General features: G+C 59.1%; 3 protein-coding genes across 5 annotated transcripts; 2 read left to right on the forward strand and 1 right to left on the reverse strand.

Moving 5' to 3' along the window:
• The first annotated feature begins 63 nt into the window (after positions 1-63).
• On the forward strand, positions 64-9,282 carry WDR97 (WD repeat domain 97). The gene is given in 23 exon segments (XM_081816702.1): positions 64-194; positions 396-1,329; positions 1,472-1,593; positions 1,766-2,465; positions 2,534-2,676; positions 2,762-2,998; positions 3,073-3,163; positions 3,343-3,475; positions 3,571-3,692; positions 3,949-4,009; positions 4,180-4,329; positions 4,426-4,683; positions 4,766-4,900; positions 4,985-5,068; positions 6,443-6,568; positions 6,672-6,857; positions 6,939-7,130; positions 7,213-7,410; positions 7,503-7,624; positions 7,715-7,970; positions 7,973-8,712; positions 8,797-8,858; positions 8,969-9,282. Coding segments are annotated over 23 exon segments (5,385 nt in total). The 5' UTR covers position 64; the 3' UTR covers positions 9,172-9,282.
• Positions 9,283-12,725: 3,443 nt separating this feature from the next.
• Positions 12,726-25,512, reverse strand: LOC115936607 (testis-specific serine/threonine-protein kinase 5-like). Of its 3 annotated transcripts, none has more exons than XR_014144491.1 (3): positions 25,080-25,502; positions 17,686-22,623; positions 12,726-13,134 (listed from the first exon to the last, which is right to left on the reverse strand). XR_014144491.1 is itself a non-coding variant. In XM_081816703.1 (3 exons), exons 2-3 carry the CDS (start codon positions 21,503-21,505, stop codon positions 20,502-20,504), a joined length of 387 nt encoding a protein of 128 aa, XP_081672829.1. In that variant the 5' UTR covers positions 21,506-22,623; positions 25,080-25,505; the 3' UTR covers positions 20,065-20,501. The 3 variants fall into 3 exon arrangements, 1 of the variants encoding a protein (XP_081672829.1); XR_014144490.1 differs by lacking the exon at positions 12,726-13,134 and having other exon boundaries at positions 19,981-20,028; positions 20,382-22,623; positions 25,080-25,512; XM_081816703.1 differs by lacking the exon at positions 12,726-13,134 and having other exon boundaries at positions 20,065-20,516; positions 21,134-22,623; positions 25,080-25,505.
• Positions 16,833-19,980, forward strand: HGH1 (HGH1 cochaperone). Its single transcript, XM_006746317.3, has 6 exons — positions 16,833-17,583; positions 17,656-17,756; positions 17,864-17,962; positions 18,157-18,248; positions 18,343-18,465; positions 18,548-19,980. Exons 1-6 carry the CDS (start codon positions 16,958-16,960, stop codon positions 18,722-18,724), a joined length of 1,218 nt encoding a protein of 405 aa, XP_006746380.3. The 5' UTR covers positions 16,833-16,957; the 3' UTR covers positions 18,725-19,980.
• Positions 25,513-26,752: the final 1,240 nt, after the last annotated feature.

Genomic DNA, 26,752 nt, shown 5'->3' on the forward strand with positions numbered 1-26,752 from the left:
GGCGTCTGGTAGCCTAGCAACGGTCTTAGGGTCCGTTGAGCCGCCTGGACCTGCAGCCGCTAGAATGGAGACTGAAGGGTCAGACGCGAGCAACCCCTACTCAGTAGAAGGCGACAGCCTGCTGCTGGACCTGGACCTGTATGATGCTGACAGCTACGACATCCCAGACCCAGGGCTGCTCAAAGAAAAGAACGGTGAGGTGGCCTGGCCTCGCCCCCAGATGCCCACGTGGCTGCAGGCACGTCCTGCTCAGGCCCGAGCTCTGTCCGCTGCGACGCCACACTCCCTGGGTGGTCCCGTAACCCAGCAGGGCCGTCCAGAGAGGGCCTGCCTACGCCTCCAGAGGTAGGGGTCCGAGACCACGCGGCGAGAGTGCTTCTCCTGCTGACCTGCAGAGCTGCTTTCGGAGCCAGGCCCACGGCTTTTTACCGGCAGCTCGCGGTGGCAGAACATGACCCCACGTGCCCGTGCCCACCAGCTGTGGCTGTTCCTACGTGCGGGCCTCCATGACCTCGTGGAAAAGGTGGGGCTTGCCTGTGGGCCCTGCACTGACGCTTCTTCTGGCCCACCTCTTCCCCTAGGTGTCCCTGGTACGCCCCCAGCCCGGACCCCCTTGGCTCCCCTGGGCAGGTGCACTACCTCTCCAGCCCCCCGCCCCCACCCCCCAGCTGACTGCAGGCCTGCCCATCCTGGCCCACAGGAAAAGAGAGGTGAGCTGTGTGTGGCACGCTTGACCCATGGGCTGGAGCCGCTGCGCCGCCTGAAAGTGGCAGCTGGGCTGTGCTCGGTGGCCCAGGACCCAGTGGGCAGACGCTTTGTGGTGCTCGATGGTGCAGGCCACCTGCACGTGCACAGAGAGGACGGATGGGCTTACGAGAAGCTACAGGCCCCAGCCGCGCTCACGGGGCTGGTGGCAGTGCCGGGCCCGCTGGACGCTGTGAGCCGCTTTGTGGGTTGGGGCCCCAAGGGGCTGGCCATCCTAAGGCCTGACCTCAGCCTGCTGTGGCTGAGCAAGCCAGGGGTGGGCAGGGTGCCGGGCCACGAGCCCCTCTGCTGTCTGCCAGTGCCCGGCGTGGGGCTGATGCTAGTGGCAGAGGCGGGTGGCCGCCTGGTGCTCTGGAAGTTCCGTTCAGGGGGTCGCCGCCTGGTGCCGTGTGGGTCACCTCTGCAGCTGCCACCAAGCCCTGCAGGTACACTCACCCGTTTGGCTCTGGGGCCCCTGCATTCCCACCAAGTCCCACGCTGCTTCGCGGCCTATGGCTCTGCTGTGCTCACCTTTGATCTGCACACCTGGGCTCTCGTAGACGTGCGCCGGGACCTGCACAAAAGGTGAGGGGGCGCCTAGGGACCGGGAGAAAGGGAGGGTGGCAGGGAGAGGCAAATCCAGGAGGGCAAGCGGGTCATGGCAGGGGCACAGGGGCTCACACACTGGGAGGTGCAGAGTCTGCCAGGGCCGCCTCCTCCCCTTCAGCGCTATCTTGGACTTGGCCTACTGCCTAGAGGCAGAGGCCATGGTGACAGCCTCTCGCGACAGCACGGTGAAGGTGTGGGAGGCTGACTGGCGGATCCGGATGGTGTTCCTGGGCCACACAGGTGCGCCATGCCATGCCGCCCTCGAGGCCCGTTCTCTCTCCACCCTGTGCACGGCCCACGGGAAAGAGCTCTGGGCTCTGGCCAAGCTTCTCCGCACTGGCTGCACCCCGGGCTGACGGCTCCCCTGCCCCAGCCCCCGGGGGAGCCCGAGTGACCCATGTCCCTCCCACAGGCCCAGTGACAGCTCTGGCCGTGCTCCCGAACACGTCCCTGGTGCTGTCGGCCTCGCAGGACGGGACGCTGCGCACCTGGGACCTGCAGGCGGCGGCACAGGTGGGCGAGGTGGCGCTGAACTGCTGGGGCCGAGACGTGGCGTCCGGGCGCGTGAACCGCCTGCTGGCGCCCGCCGGCCCCAGCTGGCCGGTGCTCTCCCTGAGCGCCAGCAGCGTGGAGCTGTGGCGCCTTCGCGAGCTCTACTCGCCGCTGGCGCAGCTCTCTGCGCCAGTGCTTCACGTGCAGGTGGTGCCCGCGCTGCCCGCGCCCCCGCACCCCCGCCTGCCGGCGCGCCTCGTGTGCGCATGCGCCGACGGCTCGGTCTACCTGGTGTCGGTCGCCACCGGGCGCACCGTGAGCGCGCTGCTGCTCGAGCCCGATGACTGCGCGGCCTCAGTGCTTTACTGCCTGCCGCGCGAAGCACTGTGGCTGCTGACACGCGCCGGCCACCTGGTGTGTGCCAGCGCGGCGCGCTGCCCCATGCGCGTGCTGCACCGCGTGTGCCCGCCGCCCGCGCCCGCGCCCAGGCCCTGCTGCCTGCACCTGTACAGCCACCTCCCAGACCCCGGCAGCGCGGTGGCCGGCTGGGAGACCGTGTGCCGGCACGGGGGGGAGCCGTGCCCGAGCGACGCGGCCCGGGCCCGGAAGGACAAGAACCGGTGGGTACCGGAGCCGCACGGTGGGCGGGGCGACGCCGCCCGAGCCCACGGGCGGATGTCCTGCGCAGGTACCTGCCCGTCGTGGGGCACACGGATGGCACCCTGTCAGTCCTGGAGTGGCGCGGGTCGAAGACCGTCTTCCAAACCGAGGCACACAGCCCGGGCCCCGTCACTGCCATAGCGTCTACCTGGAACAGCATCGTGTCCTCCGGTCCGTATCTCCCCTCCCCCCGCAGAGGGCCTGGGAATCCCTTCGCTGCCGCACAAAGGCCCAGCCCTGGCTCCCGCCCCTGCAGGCGGAGACTTGACAGTGAAGATGTGGCGCGTCTACCCCTATGCGGAGGAGAGCCTGAGCCTGCTGCGCACCTTCTCCTGCGGCCGCCCTGCGGTGGGGCTCTGTGCGCTCGGCAAGCGGATCACTGCGGGCTTTGAGGATCCGGACAGCGCCACCTACGGCTTGGTGCAGTTCGGCCCGGGCGACAGCCCCCGCTGTGAGCACCGGCCCCAGGATGACCCCACGGACCACATCACTGGTGAGGGGGCAGGGCAGAAGTAAAGCCCGAGGCGCCGCCTGGCCCTGGGCCCTCACCCGAGCCTTGTCCCTCAGGCCTGTGCTGCTGTCCCGCGCTCGAGCTGTATGCCTGCTCCAGCCTGGACTGCACCGTCCGCATCTGGACGGCAGAGAACCGCCTGCTGCGGTGGGCTGGGGCCGGGAAGGAGGGAGGGAGGGGTTGGGAGCGCATGGGCGGCGCGCGGGCTCTCCTACCTCTACCCCCGCCAGAGCCGAGAGGCTGGACAGGGGAACAGGGCCTTGCCCCTGCTCGGGCTTCCTACTTTGTGGCACAAGGCTGGACCCTGGCCCTCCACACCCCTCCAGGCTCCTGCAGCTGAATGGTGCCCCTCAGGGCCTGACCTTCAGCAGCAACAGTGGGGACCTGGTGTTGGCTCTGGGCTCCCGACTCTGCCTGGTATCTCATAGGCTCTACCTGCCCACATCCTACCTGGTTAAGGTACACAGTGAGCACAGGATGGGGGGCGGGGGGGAGTTCCTGTGGGTGGACAAGCCTCCTGAGGCCAGGGCTATAGGTTCCCTTCTCCTGTGCAGAAGCTGTGCCAGAAGGTCCCTGATGTGGTACATGACCCTCCACTACCACTGACCAGCCAGGAGTCGCTGACCTCAGCCCAGCTGCAGAGGCTCGCCAACCTCCATGGGGTGGCCAGTCTTAGGTCTGCTGGCAGGCCCAGCTGAGCTGTCCTGGAGGCCCCTGCCCAGCTCCCCTGAGTCAGGCCTGGCTGTGTGACCCAGCACAAGGCCCCAGAGCTCTCAGGCCACTTAGGCCACCCCAATCCCCGATCCCAGCCCTGGCATCCCTCCTCCTGCCAGAGGCCTGGCCACCCCCACCCCCAGGTCCTTGTCCCAGCATCCGCCCAATCCCACCAGTGATGACACCAGTGTCCCACCTGTGCCCATCCTTGTCTGCAGCACAGACTCGTCTTTCATCCATCGCCAGACGGCAACACCTCAGCAGCCAGTGTTGGAGGAGGTGGGGTGGGTCCTGACCCCTCACCACCCCAAAGCCCCAACCCTGCACCTGGCCCAGGCCCAGGCCACTCCCGTTCGGTCCTTGCGATAGGCCTGGGATCCCTGTGGTTGTCTGGGAAGCAGATGGCAAGACTGAAGGAGGAATGTGCTGACCCCGGACCCCTCCCCCAGGACTTGGAAGCCCTAGTTGCGCGGGATCAAGACCTTCAGCAGCTGAGTCTGGGGCTGGTGGTCCCGGCAGCCCAGCCCCCACCCTCCTGGCACGAGCGGCAGGAGGCGTTTGACAACTACTTGCACCTGATCTATGGTCCTGGCTTGCTGGTGGGTGTGAAGCCTCCCCCAGCCTCAGCCTTGACTCCAGCCCCTCTCTTCGCCCAGGGCCTCCGACACTGCCCATCTCCCCTGCATCCCTCCTAGGACGTGCCTTCTGGAAGAGAGTTCCAGCGGTGGAGTACCGTGACCCTCACCATGGAGAGAGAGACCTGGGATGTGTGTACCTTACACAGAGCTGCCAACTGTCTTTGGAAGGCCGGAGTCTGCACTGAAGTCCCGACAGTGCCCGCAGCCCTCCCCCGACAGGACCCGGGAGCCGTGGGCCAGCGCTTTGCCCACCCTCCCCGAGTCCCCTTGCCTATCCCACCCATACACCAGGGGGTGCACAGCAAGGCATCCCAGGTAAGGCCTCCCACCCCTCCCAGCTCTGCCCCGACCCCATGACCCTGTGGCCACCCAGTGACAAACGTCTCCCTCACCCCAGCTGCTGGCCCGTTCCTCCCTGAGCAGTAACCTGGGCCTCAGTCTGGACCTGCAGCTGCATTTGGAGCGGCTCCAAGGGGAGAAGCCTGTGATCCCAGGCCCACCGGCCCTCCACCTACAACACAGGGGGTGCTGGGCAGGGGGTGCTGCCTACCCAAGAGCAGGGCTGCAGGGGCACTGAGGGTCCATGCTCGGCTCTGAGCCCTTCTCCTGTCCCCAGGTCCCCCTCTTGATGAAGAGGCGGCCCAAGGAGCCTCTTTCCAACTTCCGAGGCTTCTTTCCTGCCACCATTCGGCCCTACAAGGTGAGAGCCCCTCGCTCTTCCTAGAGGCACCTCCCTCCCGGGGGCAACCTTTTTATGTCCCCCATCTTCCCTTTGCTGCAAATCTTGTGCTGAAATCTGACCTGAGAGCCATGCCCCCCCACAGCCTTCCACCCACCTCCTGGTCAGCCCTGTTCTCTGGGGACCAGCTGCCAGAGAGCCAGAGCTTCCTGGGGGAGACACCAGGCCGAGCCAGAGCTGGTGCCAGCTGATGGTGCCCACACACCTCCTCCCCAGTTCAAGGGCTGGGTGGGTGCTGTACGGACTTGGGAAGACCAGAGTCCTTTCCCTTTAGAGGAGTGAAGTCAACAGGAGCTGGCCCCTTGCAATCCACCACCTTCCCAACCTTTCCCACCCCAGACACCCAGATAAGCCTCTCTCCAAGCACATTCTGGCACTGTCAGCTGCCCAGGTGGGTGCTGATCCTTCCCATAGCTGCACCGTCTACCCAGACTCTCGACGCCCCCCTCCATGTTCCTACCACCGACCCCCATGCTCCTTATAGACATCCCTGTTCCAGGGCTGAGGCCCCAGTCCTGTGGAGAGCGTGTGGGGGTGTCAGGGTTCCCCAGAGGCCAGCAGCTGCCCAGACTTCCTCCTCAGTCATCACAGCTGATGTCTCACTGACTGCCCTTCCGCCTGATTTCTAAAGGGTTTTTTTGCCTGTGTATTTTGGGTGTCGACTGAGAAAAGAGGCAGAACTGAAATAAAACAAAAGCAATTGGGGTCTTAGAATTGCAGTTTGGGGAGCACAGATTTGGTAGCAACCCAGATCGAATCTTGCTGAGCAGTAAAAGCCAGGTGACTGTCTTGGCAAGTTGCAGGAGCACTAGGAAACTTACACCAGTTATGATGGGAAAATGTAATTAAATTGTACACTTCGCTGGTTTTCTGAGTACTTTAGTTTGGTTACAGGAAAAATCGCTTTTGCAGAGTGTCCACTTTTTTCTTTCTTTCTTTTTCTTTCTTTCTTTTTTTTAGGATTTTACTTTTAAGCAATCTCTACACCCAATGTGGGGCTCGAACCCACAACCCCAAGATCAGGAGTTGTGTGCTCCACGGACTGAGCCCGCCAGGGGCCCTGCAGAGTGTCCACTTTTTTTTTTGTCAAGAATGCAGGGGCAGCAGTCCTATGTTCAGTCTTGGCCCAGTTCCATATAATTCCTCTTTCAAAAACGGGATGAAGTTTTAGTTCCCAAACAGTCTCTGATGTTCGGAGGTTTAACCCACGTTCGCTCGGACAGGGGTGTGAGGCCCGGCAGGCGGGGTGGCGCTGGTGCTGGGGCTGCTCTGCCAGGTGGTCTCTGGGGTGGGGTGGCGTGCAGGTCTCAGCCCCCATGCTGTGTGCCACCCCAGGACTTGCAGCGGCCCATCAGCTTCCCCGGCAGCGTGCCCAACTCGGTGGTGCTGCAGCAGATGGGGCTTCACCGGGAGGTCAGCGGCCTCGGAGCCCTCGCCCAGCTCACCAGCCGCAGAAGCAAGGCAAGGGGGGCCTGGGGGGCCTCGCCCTCGGGCTCTGCAGGAAGGGGCCTGCGGTCACCGCAGTGCAGCGTGCCAGCGACCGCCTGGGCTCTCCCCTGTGCAGCCAGGAAGGCGCCAGGATGACCTGTGGCTGCCGCGGCGCATCAGGCGGCGCGCGGCCAGGTGGCAGCAGAAGCTGACCCGGTGGTTGGGGGAAGAGGAGGAGGAGGAGCACCGGTATGTGGACTGGTCCTCAGAGACCCTGAGCCCACCTACGCAGCTCTCCGAGTCCGAGGAGACGGAGGCTCAGGTAGGCAGCTGCTGGGGGCTGGGCTGCCGAGGGCGGCGCGGGGCGGAGAGGAGGGGCCTGCAGCTGCTGCCGCTCCCGCAGAACTCCGAGTATTTGACCCCGAAGCGCGCGCACTCTCGCACCGCCACCAGGACCGAGACCTGCTTTCGCCACCCCCGGCACCCCTATGGGCACTCGCTCTGGGAAGAGCGCTACGGGCATCTGCCCAGGTTCCTGCATTTTTTCGTCGGCCAGAACTGGTTCAAAAAGCTGTTCCCCATCTTCACCTTGGAGGTTCGGGGGTCTCGGGCACCTGGGAAGCCCAAGCTGGCGGCGGGGGGCGGACAGGCAGGGCCTCAGCACGCGGTACCCGCAGGCCTACCCCGAGGTGAGCACTGTGGAGGGCCTGGCTTCACTGTTCGTGGACCTGCTGTACGAGGCCTCTTGGGCAGACTGCGTGCACATCCTGAAAGCGCTGCTGAGGCTGCTGCCCGACGTGAGCACAGACCTTCGTAATCAGCTGCAGGGCGTTCTCGTGCGCCTGCTCAACCTGGACCAGCCCCCTAGCCTCGAGGTGCACCGCTAGCCCCGCCCCTAGCCCCGCCCCACGGGCCTGCCCGGGACCTCGCGCTCCCCACTCGACGCGCTTGGCTCCTGTACGCCCAGGACCAGACGCAGAAGCAGTTCGTGATGCTGGCGCTGCAGCTCCTCCTGGCCTGCTCCCTGGAGTCCCGCGAGGTGGTGCTGGAGCTCATGTCCTACTTCCTCTACTCGCCTGCCTCCCGCCGGTGAGTCTTGCTCCCTACTCGTCCTCCCCGCTAGTGGGGGCGGGTGGGGGGCGGAGAGGCCTCTGGATCAGCTGCTCACACCTGTCCCAGGCCCGAGCTCAGGAAGCTGCTGGACGGGCTAGGCCTTCAGGATCCGCAGGACTTCCTGTTCAAGGAGATGATGACCTGGGTCCAGGGCCCGGACGCTGACTCCAAGGCTGCCCTGCGCAAATGCTGCTGCCAGAAGCTGGAGGAAATGATCCAGAGGTTGCAGGTCCTGGGGGGCAGGGGTGGGGCAGGCTGCTTGCAGTGGGGCCTCCTGTCTTGCCCACACCCCGCCCCCCCCCCCAGGCTTTCCCCAGGTCTTTGAGGGGAGGGGCGGGGGATCCAGGTGAGGCTGGCCGGCTCTTTGCCTTGCTCTGTATCTGTGCCTCATGGGTCCTCTCCTGTCCCCCAACCCCCCATTTCTGGGGATCATCCTGCTCCTCCCCAGGAAGGAGTCTGCAGCCAGATCTCAAGCTTGGGGCCAGGGGCAGCCTCTGCCCTGGGCTTGGGGGCACTGTCCACCGGCTGCTTCCTCCACAGACGGAGCACTTGCAGCCTTCCGTGGCCAAGTTGTCCGAGATGCTGCCCAAGGTCTCCCAGACCTCGGTGTTTCCATCTCCTCCCAAGGAGACCCTGTCGCGGATTTCAGTGCTCGCTGGGTCACCTCATGTCTCAGGGACACCCTCAGTCCGTTCCTGGGTACCCTCACCCGGGGAGCTGAACTTGGCTGTCCTTGAGTCCGGAGCGAAGCCGATGCCTTCACCAGCGCGCCTCCGGCGGACCAGACGCGCGCTGTCCGAGGCGCTGCCGCACTTCTGCCCCTCCGAGGTCCACCTGCGCTCCTCAGCACCGGCGGCGCTGCGGGGGGACCCACTGCCGCTGGAGCAGACGGACTGGTCCCGGTCACAGATGCTGGACCTGGGGCCGATCGACGCGCTCAACTTCTTCTGCGAACAGCAGCGAGCACAGCAGCAAGGTCTCCCGCAGGAGGAGCTCGAGAGACTGCGCCTGAGCCCGTGCCCATCCGAGTCCAACACCGTACTGCCCCAGCCCCGGGATCACTGGTGAGGGGGCCCCCAGGCTGGGACGGGGCCTGTGGGGGGCAGCTGAGGGGCTGGCTGGGCCAAACCTACTCCTTACCCCTCCAGGCACTATCCCATCCTCCGGCTTCAGGAGGCCAAGGTCCAGAGGTCTCCGATGAGACTGAGGGGTGAGTGGGGACAGGGGTAGAATTGGGCCCCGACACCTACCTCCACCCTAGCCGGGGTCCCAGTGGGCATCGACCCCACCCTGAGACCTCACTGACCTGCTGGCCCGCAGGCTGGATGCGGTCCCAGCTCTGGGTGGGCCGTACCCTCAGTGGCTCCATCCGGATGCTGAAGCTGCCGCTGCCGAGGGTAGAAGTTCAGCCTTTCCCCCCGGACTGGCCCAGGCCTGCCCGTCCGCTGCCCCCATGGCTCCTGCAACCCACCTTGCAGCGCTACTTTCTGCCAGATTATACAGACCCTGACAGCTACAGCTGACCAGGCTGGTGGCCCCAGTCTCTTCTTCCCTCCAGCATGGAGTCGAGATGTGGCTCTCCAGCCAGCTGTTCTCCCCTGGAAATAAAGTCCAGAGGTCATGGCCAGAAAAAAGGGTGCCGCCGTCATCTTTGGGGGCTGCAAGTGTGAGCAGAGCAGTCTCGATGGTGGATGAATCTGCCAGTGGCCAGTTGCAAGGCAGGAGCGGGGGGGCATGGTGGAGTCTGGCATGGTCAGCCCTTGGTGGAGCAGCATTCCTGGTGGGGGTGGGTCTGTCTGCCAGGAGCCGGACCCATTGCGTGGCCATGTCCTGCTCAGGGACTCAGCCTGTGTTTATCAATAAATTACTGGGGTCAAGATGGCAGTGGGGACTCCTGGGCCAGTGAGTGGCCAAGCATGGAGGGACTGGGAGGGTCTAGGCCACACACACACATACGTGTGTGTTTATCTGTGTATTGAGTGGGGTGGGGGGCCTGCAGACTTCAAACCAGAGTCTACCCTTGGCTGGAAGGGAGAAGAATTGATGGAGTCCCATGTGCTTTATTCAAGAAGCAATAAAGGGGCAGCATCCTTTGGACTCTTCTATCTAAAAATTGCCACGAGACCGAACTTATATGTGAAGTGCAGGGTCTCAGAGGGCCTTGGCTTCTTTCTGAGCTGTCGGGACCTCCCAGGGCACTGGTCCCACGGCTTGTGGGGCACATGGCACATGTGTGCACTTGCTATTAGGTCTGCCTTTGTTTTGTTTCTTAAAGATTTATCTATTTATTAGAGAGAGCACAAGTGGGAGGGGCAGAGGGAGAGGGAGAAAGAATCTGTAGCAGACTCTGCCCCGAGCCCAGAGTCCAACATGGGGCTCGATCCCATGACCCTGCGATCACAACCTGAGCAGAAACCAAGAGTCGGATGCTTGACTGACTGCGCTGCCCAGGTGCCCTGGGTCTGCCTTTGTGAAGGGCTGTTCTAGCTTTTACATCCTCCTTTTGGGTCGTTGAATAGCAGTTTCTTCCCTCTGAATGTGTTCAGCCTCCGACTTTAGAAGTTTTTTTCTCAGTGGTATTCTGGATAGAATTTGTCTCCCATACCGTCCCCACAACCCCTGTGCCGGGGCTCTTGTTGAGGGGCTGTGGAGAGGGTGGCCATTTCCTAGGCCAAGTAGGGCAAGAATTGCCAGGTCTGGAGAACCAAAGACATGACATTTGTATAAAAGGATCCGTGCCTGCTAAAACAAGGACTGTGGGACCGATAGTAGTCTGCTTCTACAGGTGTTTCCTTTAAATTATAAAAGCAATAAATTCTTTTAAAATTACCAACATCAGAGGGGCACCTAGCTGTCTAAGTCGGTGGAGTGTGTGAATCTTGATCTCAAGGTCGTGAGTTCAAGCCCCATGTTGGGCATAGAGTTTACTTAAATAAAAGTAAATTAAAAATAGATAAAAATATATTTAAAAAATATCAACATGAGAAAGTGGGGCAAATTTAAACAAGTTTTAAAAACCCACTAATTATAAAGGGAAACTATATGTTAATATTAATATATAATTATCTTAAAATTAAGAAATCTATTCATCTATACCATTCAGAGAATAAAAAGGCCAGAGTGGGAGGAGATATCTGTAATACATGTAACTATAAACAACTCATCTCCAAAATACATAAAGAGGGCGCCTGGGTGGCTCAGTCGTTAAGCGTCTGCCTTCAGCTCAGGTCATGATCCCAGGGTCCTGGGATTGAGTCCCACATCGGGCTCCCTGCTCGGCGGGAAGCCTGCTTCTCCCTCTCTCACTCCCTCTGCTTGTGTTCCCTCTCTCGCTGTGTCTCTCTCTGTCAAATAAATAAAAATAAAGTCTTTAAAAAAATACATAAAGAACCTCAACGAATCAATAACAATAAAAAAAATCACACAACCCAACAGAAAAAAATGTACAAAAAACTGGAATGGAATTTTCACTGTAGAAGAAATCAAAATCACAAATACATGTATTCCCTTCACTTCCTAACCGAATGGCCTTAATGAGTTACCCAGTTCTCTGAGCCTTGGTTTCCCATGTATGAAGTGGGGATGATGATGCTCAGAGGCTGTGCAGGACTGCTGTCAGAATTAAATGAACTTTACATCTAACACACTTAGGAATAATGCCTAGTACAGATTATGTAGATAGAAAACAAAGCCAGGGCGCCTGGGTGGCTCAGTTGGTTGGGCGACTGCCTTCGGCTCAGGTCATGATCCTCGAGTCCCCGGATCGAGTCCCGCATCAGGCTCCCTGCTCAGCAGGGAGTCTGCTTCTCCCTCTGACCCTCCCCCCTCTCATGTGCTTTCTCTCATTCTCTCTCTCAAATAAATAAATAAAATCTTTGAAAAAAAAAAAAGAAAACAAAGCCAGACACCCCCTTTTTTTTTTTTTTAAAGATTTTATTTGTCAGAGAGAAGAGAGAGCACAAGCAAGGGGAGGGGCAGAGGCAGAAGAAGCAGGCTCCCCTCCAAGCTGAAAGCATACGCTTAACCAACTGAGCCACCCAGGGTCCCTAGACCCCTTTCTCACATCATTTACAAAAGTAATGTTCAGATGATTTGAAGATTGCAATGTAGAAACTAAAACTATAAATATATCAAAAGGTAATTTAGAAAAATATTCACTCAGAATACTCAGAAGGAAAAGATAGACATATTTGCAGATTAAAAAAAAAAATTTATGGCAAAGGGCGCCTAGGTGGCCTCGTCGGTTAGGCGTCTGCCTTCCACTTGGGTCATGGTCCCAGGGTCCTTGGATTGAGTCCCGCATTGGGCTTCCTGCTCAGCGGGGAGCCTGCTTCTCCCTCTCCCTTTGCCCCTCCCCCCTGCTCATGCTTTCCCTCTCTCTCTCTCTCTCAAATAAATAAAATCTTAAAAATTTATGGCAAAAGAGACCATAAAATTAGGGACAAACCTCAAAGTGAATTGTATATTTAAATGTAAAACTAGGAAAAATTGAGAAGGAAATATAAAAGATCTTCTGGACGAGCAACTGATGAAGTATTCTCAGACATGATGCTCAAAACGCCATATATGAAAGAAATCAGAAAGTTGGACTTTATCAAATTTTAAACCTTCTGCTCTGTGAAAGGCCCTGTTAGGATGGAAAGACAAGCCATGACCAGGAGAAAATGCCTGCAAATGGCCTGTCCACAAAGAACATCCAGCTAGAATGAAAAAAAAAACAACAAAACAGCTTTCAAAATTAATGGTAGAAACCAAACAATCCCACTAGAAAATGGACAAAAGAAGCAGACATTTCACCAAAGAGGAGATGCTCCACATCACTAGCCATTAGAGAAACGCAAATTAATACCTAAAATAAAAAGAGTTGACATCACCAAATGCTGGTGAATATTCGGAGCAACTGGATCTCCATACTTGCTTGTGGGAACACAAAATGGTCCGCACACTCTGGAAAACCATTCAGCAGTTTCTCAAAAACTGAACATACCAGGACCTACAATCCAGCAGCCATACCTACAACTCAGCATTTACCCCAGAGGAATGAAGATCCGTGTCCGTACAAAAACCCGGACACCAGTGTTTTACAGCAGCTTTATTTGTAATAGCCTCAGCCTGGAAATGACACAAAGGTCCTTCAACAGGCAAACGGCCACCCCACTGGCAGGTGCACACCACGGGGTACTCCGTGGCCATAAAAATGAAACGTGTGACACGCGTGACGACCTCCAGGGGTATCTGCGGTGTGATTCCATTTCCGTCACACTCGAGAAGTGACAGAGTTACAGAGGAAAAACAGGTTTGTGCTTCCCCGGGGCAAGGCTGGGAGCTCGCACGGCACAAGGAGGTCTTCGTGGCGATGACACCGCTCCCTATTTTGACAGCCGCATTGGTTCCATGGGTCTCCACAGGTGGTAAAGTGGCATAAACCACACAGACTCCTTGGTTTTGACGTCGTCGCAGCTACACAAGGGGTACCGTTGAGGTTCCTAGAAGAGAGAAATCTATTTAGAAAGTAGATTAGAGGTCATTGGAGGGAGGAGAGAGGGAGAAATGCATGCTTGAAGTTTACAGTTTCTGTTGGGTGGTGAAAACAATTTGGAAGTACATGGTCGCGATGATTGCACAGCATTGTGAGTGTAATGAATGCTACTAATTGTACACTTAAAAATGGTTTAGGCGCCTTGGCTGGCTCAGTTGGTGAAGCATACGACTCTTGATCTTGGGGTCATGAGTTCAAGTCCCATCTTGGGCGTAAAGCATACTTAAAAAAATGGTTTAAATGGCCAATTTTGTTATATACATTTTACTACCGTTTACAAAATTAATCATGTAATATACCAAAAAACATTGAATTTAAATGGATGATTTGGATGGTATATGGGTTACATCTCAATAGAGTTATTATTTTTTTTTATTAATTTGACAGAGAGAGAGACACAGTGAGAGAGGGAATTCAAGCAGGGGGAGTGGGAGAGGGAGAAGCAGGCTTCCCGCTGAGCAGGGAGCCCGATGTGGGGCTCGATCCCAGGACCCTGGGATCATGACCTGAGACGAAGGCAGACGCTTAACGACTGAGCCACGCAGGCGCCCCTGAAGTTATTTCTTTTAAGATTTTATTTATTTGACAGAAAGAGAGAGCGTGCAAGAGCACAAGCAGGGGGAGCGGCAGGCAGAGGGAGAAGCAGGCTCCCCGCTGAGCAGGGAGCCTGATGCAGGACTGGATCCCAGGACCCCGGGATCATGACCCGAGCCGAAGGCAGATGCTTAACCAACTGAGCCACCCAGGCACACCTCAATAAAGCTATTTTAAATAATACCACAGGAGGGGCGCCTGGGTGGCTCAGTCGGTTGAGCACCCAACTCTTAGTTTCTGTTGGGGTCATGATCTCTCAGTGGTTTGACTGAGCCCTGCCATCAGGCTCCATGCTCAGCATGGAGTCTGTTTCAGATTCTCTCTCCCTCTCCTCTTTCTCCCCTCCTCCCTGACCCTTTCTCCGAGTTGCACTCTTCTCCCTCTCTCAAATAAGTAAAATCTTAAAAAAATAAAATAAATAATACACAGGACCATCCTTGAAGGTCCTTCCAATGGCCAAATTTTGGATCACAATAATGAGAGTAAAGTGTTTTATTTCTTTGAATAAAGTAAGACTCCATGAGGGGCACCTGGCTGGATTGGATGTGCGAGTGACTCTTGATCTCGGGGTCATGAGTTTGAGCTCCACACTGGGTGTGGAGATTACTTCAATAAATTAACTTTAAAAACACTAATAAATAAGACTCCATGAGTCTTCATTGAGATAAACAAATAAATGAACAAAAATAGGTAAAGAGAAAGCTTTCTCCCCTACAATAATTAAAAACTACATGCAAAAACTAATGAGTGAAAGGTGGATGAGGAATGGACTATTTACATGGTCTCAAAGTATTTCCCCATAAAACATTTACTAAATACAAAGAGAAAAAGAGTAACCTAACAGTGAAAATCCTGGGCAATTCACCTTAATTAAGTAATCAAAATAAACATCTCCACTGTGGGGGCAAACTGATGGGACTCAACAAAAAGAGCTCAGCCTCACCTCCATAGTATTCCTTCCTTCCTTCCTTCCTTCCTTCATTTATTTAAGAGAGGGCACGAGCAGAGGGAGGGGCAGAGGGAGAGGGAGAAGCAGACCTCCCACTAAGCAGGGAGCCCAGTGCGGGACTGCATCCCAGGACCCTGAGATCATGACCTGAGTTGAAGGCAGATACGTAATCGACTAAGCCACCTAGGCGCCCCCTTCCTGCCAGAAATATATAACCTGAATCTAATCATGAGGCAACCAGACAAAAACTGAGCAACATGCTACAAAAGAGCTGGTTGGTATTCTGCAAGTGTCAAGGGCATGAAAGTCAAAGACTGAAGAGTAGCTACCAGTTGAAGGAGACTGAAAGTACTCGTGACAGCACCCTCTGCTAAAAGGTCAGTATTGGGAAAAGTGGGGTAACTTAGGAATTTGACTGAGGTGTCTGAGTCAAAGGTAGTGGAAGTTCTTTGTACAATTCTTGTAACTTGAACTTTGAAATTACTTCCAGTAACTTTGTATCTTTTAATTTATCTTGGGAATATTTAAGGCTCCATACCTGGTGATTACTGTAAACGCTTCCTTGAATCCGTCAAAGCAAGTGCTTGCTGGTTCGCCTCTGGACACCAGTGGGCTCTGAAGGTGCACACTTTTGTCTCAGTCAGACGTACCCACCGGATGCACCAGAGGGCATCAATTACCTACATTATCCATAATATTCCGACTCCATTTCTTGAGAAATTTTCAACTCTTATGGGCAGGATCTGTGTGTCAGAGCATGTGGTTTCCTTGGAGAGGTGGGCATTTCCTTGGACTTGTCTACCCTCTTCCTCAATTTCAGGCAAGTGGCTTTCCACACAAGGTTAGGTTGGGACTGAGGCTATGAGGTGCCTGTAGGTCTCACCTGGGGGCAAATCCCGGCTCTAGGACCTGATTACCCGCTGCCTTCAGGGGCATGCTATTCCCCCTCAGTGGCTCTCCCGGGCATCACTGTCCCTACAGGCTTTGTTCTAGCCCTTAGAGTGAAATAAAAATAATATCAATCTACTAAGGGGCTATTAACCTATGCAGAAGTACATAACATAATCCGTGAGGCAAGGAATAGATGAGGGCAAAATCTTGTATTAGAAAATGTCTCAAATCAATCAGCCTTTACCTTAAAGAAACTAGAAAAAGAACAGCACATTAAACCCGGAATAAGCAGAAGAAAGGAAATAGTAAGGTCAATGTGGACATTCACTAAATCTAAAAAGAAAATAGAAAAAATATATGAATCCCACATGATTCTTTAGTAAGGTCAATAACATGGACAAATCTCTGGCAAGACGGACAAGTCAAAAACGGACAGCATCAGGGATGAGAAGTGACACTACCACTTCCCTTAAAAGGATAAGGGAAGATTATGAACAACTTGATGCCAATGAATTTGACACTTTAGATTTCCATCTAAACCAATTTCATCTGAACTAATTCCTTGAGAAACACAAACTACCAGAAGTCACTCAAGAGGAAAGTGGCAACCTGAATAGCTATGTGTCTATTAAAGGGTTAGTGGTCGCAAAATCTTTCTAGAAGGAAGTTTCAGGCGCAGATGGCTTCACTGGGTATTGCTACCAACCACTTACAGAAGAAATACTAGTTTCACAAACTCTTCCAGAGAACTGAAGAAGAGGGAACATTCCCCCAATCCTCCAGAGGCCAGTACTACTCTGATAAGAAAACCAGGGCTTTATATGAAAACTACAGACCAGGACGTAAAAATTCTAAACAAAATTTTAGCAAACTCAATACAACATATAAAAACGTTAAGTATTATCATGACCAAACGGAGATTATGCCGGAAACACAGGCTGGTCTAATATTAGAAAGTCAATTAAAGTAACTGATCGTGTGACTCTTCCAGCGACAGATCTCTGCCCCACCCACGACGCAATGGGGCCGGTGCCGTCAGTCAGCCACCAGTGGCTGGCCGGGCCCGGGGACCGGTGTCACAGCCGGGATTCCCGGCTTCGGTTCGCGCACCTCCTCCCTCCAGCCCCCGGCCCCCCCCACCAACGCGGCCGGGGGCGGGGAGCGGGGCACCCAGACCACAATGCCCCGGGCCTCGGCGTGGCCCCGCCTCCGCACGCCGACCCCGCCCCGCGCGCAGAGTCGGCAGCCTCTGATTGGTGGCTGCGGCTTCCGCTCCCTTGATGGGCGGGTTCTCGAGCCCGGTGGCGGCGTGGGTGATCGGGAGGCACCTGCAGGCATGGGGGAGGCCCGGACTGGCATGGGCGCGCCGGCTGATGGGCTAGCTCCCGCAGGGTTGCCGATGCCGGAGGCCGGCGTGGAGGCGGAGGTGGCGAAGCTGCTGCCCTTCCTGGCGCCCGGGGCGCGGGCTGACCTGCAGGCGGAGGCGGTGCGGCACGTGCTGGCGCTGACCGGCTCTGGGCCCGGTCGGGCGCTGCTGGCCGGCCAGGAGGCGCTGCTGCGGGCCCTGGTCGAGCTGGCTGCGGCCGCGGCCCCGGCCCCGGCCCGCGACGCCGCTCGTGCGCTCGTCAACCTGGCTGCCGAGCCCGGCCTGCACGAGCGGCTGCTGGAGGCCGAGCCCGCGCTGCCTGCCCGCCTGCTGGGCCGCGCGTTGGACCCAGCGTGGCCCTGGGCCGAGGAGGCGGCCGCCGCGCTGGCCAATCTCAGCCGCGAGCCGGCGCCGTGTGCCGCGCTGATGGCAGCGCTGGAAGCCGAGGAGCCGGGGGAGTCGGGCCTGGAGCGGCTGGTGCGCGCGCTGTGCACGCCCGACTACAACGCCCGGGCGCCCCTGCATTACCTGGGGCCAGTGCTCTCCAACCTCAGCCAGCGTCCCGCGGCGCGGGCCTTCCTGCTGGACCGCGAGAGGTGACGCCCGGGGCGCCCGCGGGGAGGGGTTGCAAGTGAACAGGGATGGCACTGAGTGGTCCCTCCCTCCAGGTGCGTGGTCCAGCGGCTGCTGCCCCTTACCCAGTTCTCAGACTCCTCGGTGCGCAGGGGCGGGGTGGTGGGGACTCTCCGAAACTGCTGCTTCGAGCATCGTGAGTGGTGATGGGGGTGAGGGTGTTGCGGTTGGGCGGGCTGGGGCAAAGAGACCACTTCGGGGGGCCCCCCTCTAGGCTGGCTCCCATTTCTGTTTTCCCCTCAGGACACCACGAGTGGTTGCTTGGGCCCCAGGTGGACATTCTCCCTTTCTTGCTGCTGCCCCTGGCTGGGCCTGAGGACTTCTCTGAGGAGGAGATGGAGCGTGAGTGGCTTGGGTGGAGCCTCAGGGTTGGCGGGGGGAGGGAAAGGCCACTGGGGGGGCGGGCAGATGCGCCCATCAGGACTCCCTCTGAAACCTTCCAGCAGGGAGATGCTGAGCACAGACGGGGCTTACCAAGGCAGGGTCTGGCCTAGCTACCCGGTGCTGGCACGCAGTAACCCCACATACACCTCTAGGGCTGCCTGCCGACCTGCAGTATCTGCCGCCAGACAAGCAGCGAGAGCCTGATGCTGACATCCGCAAGATGCTCCTCGAGGCCATCATGCTGGTGAGCAGGGGTCCTGCTATGCTAACGCCACCTCGCAACATGCCCACACATACGTGAGTGCACTGATACCTGTGTGACCTTTGCCGTCTTCCAGCTAACAGCCACAGCGTCTGGTCGGCAGCAGGTGAGAAACCAGGGAGCCTACCTGATCCTGCGTGAGCTACACAGCTGGGAGCCAGAGCCCGACGTGCAGGTGACTTGTGAGAAACTCATTCAGGTGGGTGCGAGGCTTGTGGGGAAGGGGGGGTGGATGTCCGTGGTGTGCCAGCCAGATGCTCACCTGCCTCCCGTGCTGGCAGGTGCTCATTGGGGATGAGCCAGAGCCGGGCATGGAAAACCTGCTGGAGGTACAGGTGCCCGAGGATGTGGAGAGACAGCTGCAGCAGCTGGACCACCAGGAGCTGGAGCAGCACACCCAGGTGCAGCCACAGGAGCTGGCCCCAGAACCACAAGCAGAGGGGGCTACACCCACCTGAGGCCCTTGCAACCCACCACCGGCTCCAGGCCCACCTTTGCCAGCCCTTCATTCCAGGCCTTCCTGCAGCCACCCGCAGGCCTCTGGGTCTCCTTGCTCAGAGGTTGTTCCCTGCTGAAAAGCAGAGCTACGCTTACGCTCAGGGTGAGGTGTCTAGGGCGAATGCCCAATAAAGCTGCGAGGGTCGGGGTACCTCCTCGTGCCCTCGAGCAACTCAGCTTGCTCAGACCAGCACTGATCAGCCAGAGCTAGTCACGCCCTGTGACTCTCAGGTACGTACCTCCAGGAAAGTGGCCGATGGGGCTGGACAGATAAGCCGTACAAGCCTGAGCAGCCCCCAAGGGCACTACAGAGGTCTGGGCATCGGTGGGCATCCAGGTGCAAGCAGTGCCCTTTGCTGCCAGTCCAACCTGAGTCTTCAATCCTGGGGTCCTCGGCTTGCCCTGCCAGAGATCCAGGCTCAAAGGACTGACCTCTCGTGACTTTCACCAGCCTCAGCCTGTCCTGGGATCTCCTAGAGCTGCGCCCCCCTGGTTTGTCCTTGGAGCGCTTGCTGGGTACTGTCTCTCTTCATCCCCTCCCCCGTCCTGCTCAGTCCCTTGCTAGTTTCTCCAGCCCAGGACTGATGTGATGCGCTCGCTGTCCCCACTAACTAGGCTCTATCCTTGGTCAGTTTCCTTGAGTTTCAGAGCCCCTTGCCTCACACATGGAGAGTCTTCCTGATGGGCCTGCAGCCTTGCTCTTTGCCAGACCTTTTCCCTTACCACCCTCTGCCCCCGTGGCGCCCCCTTTGGGCCCAAGAAACTTGTTCTCCCCCAGCCCCTTGTGTGGGTCCTCTGTTCTGCAGCTGCCAAGCCAAGCCTGGTAGGCTGTCCGCGTGGCCCTCCCCGCACTGTGCTCCCTTCCTGGTGCCATCTTTGGCATAGGACTCCCTTGCACTCTGGCACTGGAGTGCAGCCTGACGCCCTGACTTCCCAGCACCCTCACTCCACACGTCCTCAGTCCTGTCACTGCCTCCAAAGCCGGAGGTCCACTCCAGTTCCACCAAGGCTGGGTGCCTCATGGAAACGAGGTATCTCCTGTCTCTGTGGTACCCTCTGTGTTTGCCTCCTCCCGAGTAAAGCTCTGGCATGGAGGCGCGTGGGCTCGCGTTCTCCCTGGATGGGGAGTGCTAGTGGGTTCCCCGTGGCTGGCTGCCCTGGCCTGTGCTGAGACAGCAGCATCCCCTCCATAAAATAAATGTTTTATCTGGCCTCACCTGGGCCTACTCCTCCTCAGTTGACCAGGTAGTGCCCAGGCGTGGTCCTGGTGGCAAACGTGGAGCTCAGTCACAGTGGCTGCCTGGAGGTGCCCACCCCTAGGCTGGCTGCCGCCAGGTTCCGGAGCCCCAGCTGGGCAGATCCTGCACCTCTTCTTGGGACTGCCTCTGGGGGCTCAGGCACCGGGCCAGAAGCACTCTCGCAGTGAGTGCCCCCCTGCTGGGGGCGCCGCAGCTGCAGGAGCTGCCTCGGAGGCTCTGAGTCTCTGCCGCGCTCCGTGTGGTCAAGGGTTGTGGGCAGCTGGGACTTAGCTGGCTTCTCTGCAGCCGACAGCCGTGGGGATCAGGAGGGGCACTGAGGGGCCAACCACCTGCCCACCCCCCTGGGACCCCACCCTACCTGGCGCCAAGCTGAGCATGGTGCAGAAGAGGGCCTGCGCGGCGGGCAGCATCCAGCAGTGGGCGGCCACCTGCTGCAGGTCCAGGCGTGCACGCGGGCGTAGCTGTAGCAGGCCCCAGATCAGGTCCTGGCACTCTGTGGGCAAGGGCTCACAGCTGTGGCTTCCCACTGCCTACCCTCTTGCGCGTGCCCATCCCTGTCAACGATGCTGGCAGTTTGGGGGAGGAATCCCATTCAGTCGCCCAAACGCCTGGAGGGAGTCCATGCTTCACCAGTCATGAGATTGAGGCACAGAGAGGGAAGGTGGCTTGCCCTGTGCCAGTGCGGAGCTCCGAGCTCACCGGGACCACTGCCTTTCCAGACAAGGAGTCTGAGTCTGGACCTCCCCGGCCCCGCTGCCCTCTCTCCTCTTTGCTACAGTCCGTTTACCAGCCTTTATTGGGAGTGGGGTGCCAGGTCAGCCTCCCGTGCCACTGCCACTCCCCTCACCGCAGGATGACCCTTCTCTGGACCCAGGTCTCTCTCTTTTTAAGATCTTATTTATTTGAGAGAGAGAGAGAGAGCACAGGCAGAGGGAGAGGGAGACGCAGGCTCCCCGCTGAGCCAGGAGCCTGACTCAAGGCTCCATGCCAGGACCCCGGGGTCATGACCTGAGCCGAAGGCAGACGCTCAACCGACTGAGCCCCCAGGCGCCCCTGGACCCAGGTCGCTCATGCTGGGATTTGGGAGGGACACAGGCTGTTCTCCCTCACCTGGGTACGTGCCTGGCCTGAAGGTGGGCCGTGGCGCATCAGGTGCAGCATGTGGTGGGCCTGGTGCCCCTTCAAGGGCAGCTCCCCAGTCACCACGGCATGAAGGACGATGCCCTGGGGACACAGGCTCCTCAGGGCATGCCTCCTCTCTTGCCCCCCCATGGGTCCTATGCTGGGGAGCCTGTGGGTACCACTCAGGCTCCACAGGTCGGCCTGCTCCCCATTGTACTCCTTGCTCATGAGGATCTCGGGAGCTGTGTAGGCCACAGAGCCGCAGAAGGTGCTCAGCAGCGAGTTCTTGAGGCCCGACCGGTTGGCGAGGCCAAAGTCTGCCAGGGGCGCACAGGGGGGCACGGGCAAGCAGTAGACCATGGGAGGAGCAGGAGGGGAAGGGACAGTGGGCTCAGGACGGATGGCTGTGGGGCAGATGTGGAGTGTGTAGATGTCTGCAAGCACAAGTGTAGGCAAGCGTGGGCCGGGCCTCCTGGGAGGGTTAAAGGTCAAGCCAGGTGGGGGTCAAAATTCTGAAGCAGGCAGGGCGCCTGGTGGCTCAGCTGAGTGGCCCACTCTTGGTTTTGGCTCAGGTCAGGATCTCAGGGCCCTGGGATGGAGCCCCACCTCTGCGTCTGGCTCCGCGCTCAGCAGGGAGCCTGCTTCAGGATTCTCCCTCTCCCTCTGCCCCTCCTCTCTCTCTCAAATGAATAAATGGGTCTTCAATGCAATAGAAGAAAGTCTGAAGCAGGCGAGGGTGGAGGCTGGGGTCCTGGCTGGGACAGCAGTTGAAAATGGGTGGGCCTCATGAAGAAGTTGAAGGCTGAGGTCATGAGTCAGGGAGTCCAGGGAAGGGGGTGGGGCTGGGCCACAGGCTCAGCGGTCAGCTTTCGGAGGCCTTGGTCGTCCAGCAGGATGTTCTCACACTTTAGATCCCTGCATGGGAAAGGGAAGTGGTGCTGGTCCCGGGCTCAGGTGGGCCTCTTGCGGCAGGTGGGGGCAGGCGGGGCAGCCCCCTCACCGGTGCACGATGCCCGAGCTGTGGCAGTGGGCCACGGCACTGACCAGCTGCCAGAAGAGCCTGCGGGCCGCCTCCTCTCCCAGCCCCGGGTGGCAGCAGCGGTCCGACACCACGTTGATGTGTTCCAGGAGGTCACCGCGGGCTGCCAGCTCTAGCACCAAGTAGGAGCGCCGGCTATTCTGGTAGGTCTCATAGAGCTGCACCTGCCGGACCCCGCTGCTATCACCCAGGGAGGGGCTGTCCAGTGCATCGGCTCAGGGTCTCGGGATGGGGCTGGGCCCCAAGCATAAGGGTCCCTGGTGGGAAAGGGGGTGGTCCTGTGCAGCAGGGCATGGGCAGGATGGGCATGGGCTGTTTCAGGGTCTCTGCCTACCACATTCAGGTGCTTGTAGGTAGCATTGAGTGACGATATCTCACGAGGCAGGAACTTTTGGGAGAACACAGGGGCCTCGGCAGTGGAGATGATCTTGATAGCCACCTGTAGGGGTGGAGGGTGGCCCTTGTGTGCAGACCACAGCCCCTGAATGGGGGGACGTGGACAGACCCCATGTCCTTTGTGCACATTGCTGAACTTGAGTGAGGCTGGGAAGCAGCATCCTTGGGGGTCTATACTGACCTTCCCCTTCCTTCCTGGCCCTGATACGCACAAGGGGTTCTGGAGCTAGGGGTGGCCAACTTCCAGGTCCTTGGGAGAATACTAGACCAGGAAGGAGCCAGAACAGCAGGGAGGTGCCTCAGTGGGGTTAGGACAACAGGGCTGGAGGAGGCTGGTGGGACCTGTGCCCCTTGAGGCTGCACCCAAATTTCTGAAGTCTTTCTGGGACCGGGGCAGAGGCAAGGGAGTGACCAGGGCTGAGAGCTTGGGGTGGGAAGCTAACACAGCCATGGACTGGTGTGGGTCAAGGCAGGCTCTGGGAAAGCAGGGGCAGATTCCAGAATGGGGGGTTCTAGAGCTGCCCCTGCATTGTGCCCTCAAAGAGGGGAGTTCTGTCCCCCAGGGCCTATCTTCTCTGAGACCATCTTGCTGGAACTAGCCCCGTCCTTCATGGGGCCCAGTCTTAGTGGGGTGAGAATCCCCAAGGCAGGGTGAGGCCTTATGTGACTGGCCACAAAAGACCTTTAAAGAAGCTTGTGGGGAGGGTGAGCGAGGGAAGGTAAGCAAGGATTCCAAGGATATAAAGAAGGGGAAAGGCAACTCAACATGTGCTAGAACTGTTTCAGCTGAGCCCCTCCTCCTTTTCGAGGGTAGCAAGGTGGCAGCCAGGTGTGCTGCAATAGAGGCTGAGCCAGAAGAAGGGCACGGGGCGGGAGCCACCTGACTCCTCTGCTGTGGCCTAGAAGCTTCTGTCCAGGCCAAGGGACGCTGCAGGAGGCCTGGCACCCAAAGCTCTCCTCAGACTTGACACATCCCCAAGGCAAGCAAGGGTCCCCAGTCTGGGCTCTAGGCGAGGGAAGCCAGCATGGCCCCTCACTTCTGGCCTCCAGAGCCTTCTGGGAGCATTGTTGCCACGGGGTAGCAGCTAACGTTATTGAGCATCTGCTGTGTGGCAGGCACTGTTCTAAGGAGTCACAGGAGCTGCTGATGGCCACCTCCCTTAGTCCCTGCCTCCTGTCCACCAACCATGCCTGACACACCCATCCCATAGTAGGCGTTCACATCCTTGTGTTTAATATTCCCTTGCTCACCCACTGCCCTTGTTTGTCAAATTGCCTGGGATATAGAAAATATGCACAGACTTTGTTCATTGCTGACGTGCAGGTTAGAGAAGAGAAACCTCCAGATCTCAGGTGTTGGGGGTTGTTATTCAGGTGTCAGGGGACTGGAGCAGCAAAGGGGACAATTGTGTGGCTCTGGCCAGGGGTGTCCGTGCCTCCCAGCTGCTGCTGTGGAGCCTGGGAACCATGTCAGCTGTCACCTTCCCAGCTCCCACCAGTGCCAGAACACAACTGGAAGCCAGTAAGAATCGTGCAGAGACAGGCAGGACCCCGAACGGTCAACAGCTCTGTCCACCCTCCCTTTGCAAAGTCTTTTGTGCCCTCCTCCTTCACTGCATTCTCGGTCATCCAACCATTCCATGAGATGCATTGAGCACCCATGATATCACGTGCTGGGCTTGGTGCTGAGCACTTGGGAGCAAATCACAGACATGGGCCTTTCTCTCCTAGAGCTTACAGTTACAGACAGGAGATTGGCATCAGTAACGTAACAAAGCAAAATGACAGCTGTGATGTTTGCTGGGGCAGTTTGTGCCCTTGGGGAGTAAAGTCTGGCTGAGGCTGGGGAGGGGGCAGAGCCAGTGGGCCATGCTGGGCACTGCCCATGTCCGGAGGGAGGGCTTGGGCAGGAAAGTGAATCCTCCAGATGGGAGCTTCGAAAAGGCCTGCCTCCCGCCCTAGCAACTTCTACATGTCGCGTGAGAGGGTTTGGGGGGTGGTCGGGGCTCTTCCCGAGGGGCCAGGCCCCATCTGCAGAGCGCCCCATGGTCAGCCTTCTGTCCGTCTTTTGGGCTCCACCCCTGCAACAGAAAAGGGCTGAACCCCTCCTCTCTTGGGAAAGGATGTCCCTCCCTGCACTGTTCAGCTGCCCCCCCCCCCGGGGCCGCACGTTGCACCCTCACACCATCACCCACAGCTCTCTGCAGACCCAGCCTGCGGCGAGATGAAGACACTTGCTAGGCCCGGAGGTAGTGCTGCTGACCACTTCCTTCTCAGACCGCCCTTCTCACCTCCTGAGCTGCTACGCCACTCTTTTTTCTTTTTGGCCTGTAAACATGCCCAGATGATTCCAGCCTCCGAGGCCGAGGCCGTGCGGGTGCAAGTGCCAGAACGCGGCTCCTCCCCCAGCTTCTTCCCTCTGAGTCCGATCCTGCCTCCTTCCGTCCCCCAGCGGCGCCACTTCACAGCGCTTCGCGTGTCTTATTGTTTGCTTATTACCTGCCCCTCTCTCCAGAGCCCAGGCTCCCGAATGCAGACACCTGCTCATCTTGGTCCCCACTGCTGGCCAACTGAACGTGTCTGTTCTCGGAGGAGTCGACGGCCCCAGGGTCTCTGGGTGTTTGTTGGGTGCGTTCTTGTGTGAGAGATAATAAGGTACGATAGTGCCCGGTGTGTCCAGGTTGGGCCCACCTGGCGTGTGTACCTGAACAGGTGTGTGTTTGCGAGGGGGCTGGCTTTGTGCACAATGGCGCGCCGAGCCCGCGTCCCGGATGCGTTCCTCGGGGTGTGGAGCGGTGTCTGCGTGCCTGGACCTACGAGGTGTAAGCGTCCGATGCGGACAGGCACAGAGATGGACGGAGCCAGGTCCCGCGCGGAGGAAGCGGGAAGTGCACGCCCCGCGCCTGCGCAGTGACCGGCCGCATTTATTGCGGCCAGCCCGGAGGCCGCGCTCGCGCCCAACTGTCGGGAGCGGCGGTCTCTGGACGGCTGGGGGCGGGGCCGAGTGCGAGGCGGAGTTTGCGCACTGCCGCTTGCTGGGGCTCGGTGGGCGGGGTGGAGAGAGGGAGGGAGAGGGACGCGCCTCCGGCCAATGAGCGCAGAGATCGTGTGGGGGCGGGGCCGGTTGCCGCGCGCCGTGCCGCGGTTGGCGGAGGGGCGGGGGCGGGCTCGGCGCGTGGCCCTGCCCACTCTGGGCCGCGGCTGGGTGGGAGGGCGGCGCCCGGGTCGCGGCGGCAGCTACTCAGGTAAACCGGGGACCGGGGGGACCGGCGGCGCTCGCTCGGAGAGGCGCCCCTCGGGGGAGCCTGGGCCGGAGAGTCTGGGGGCCGCCCCTTCGTCCGGGGCTGCGTGGGAAGCCGAGTCGGGAGGCGCCTTCCCAAGGTCAGGGGCGAGCGCGAGGAGGGTCCCGCGCGTCGTGGAGCCGAGCGCGCCCCCTTGCCGGGGCTCAGGTGCTCCCGGCGCGGCCGAGGAGCCGGGCGTGCCGCGTCACAGCCCGGAAGAGGCCCGGGAGCTGGCCGCTCCCCTTCTTCCCCTCGCCGGGGCGGGCGGGGCGGGTGCCGGGGCCTTGGGGCGCGCGGCGGGCGCGACGGGCCGTCCTCTAGGGCAAGCCGAGCCCGAGCTCTGAGAGGATCCTTCCCGATGCCTCTGACATTGAAGGAGGCGGTCCGGAGCAGGGAGGAGTTGTGCAAAAGTCACGAGGATTGTGGGTCAGAGAGGATAGGTCGTGAAGCTGGCAGGGCCGGAGGCAATCAGGTGAGAGCTCGGTGGTGCTGGGCCGGGCCGGCCCCGAGGCCCTAGTGTTGGTGCGGCGGTGCAGCGTTAGGGCCCGGAGAGAGGGCTCTGGGGGAGCGGGCGGGGCCGAACTGCACACTTGCAGACCTCGTCGGGGTGGGCGCGGGGCGGGCCTGCTCGAGCGCGGTGAAGTGAGTCAGAGGGGTGCGGTGCGGGCAGCGGGCCTGGTGGGGGGGAGCCAGACCACTGGCCTTGCGTGGGGGTGTCGGCTGGAGTGGCTGTCTGGTGGGGGCAACAGGTGGGGTTGGGGTGGGGGCTGGCTCTGAGGCGACAGTCTTGGAGGTAGGGGTGGAGGAGAAGAAGAGGGTCAGTAAGTCCACCATAGGGTGTGGGGAGGGAGATGGAGGAACAGGAAGGGGAGATGCTGATTCCTGACCCAG

The sequence above is a fragment of the Leptonychotes weddellii genome, chromosome 4 (assembly GCF_054177405.1).
Source record: "Leptonychotes weddellii isolate Sample4059 chromosome 4, ASM5417740v2, whole genome shotgun sequence".
Lineage (NCBI taxonomy): Eukaryota > Metazoa > Chordata > Mammalia > Carnivora > Phocidae > Leptonychotes > Leptonychotes weddellii.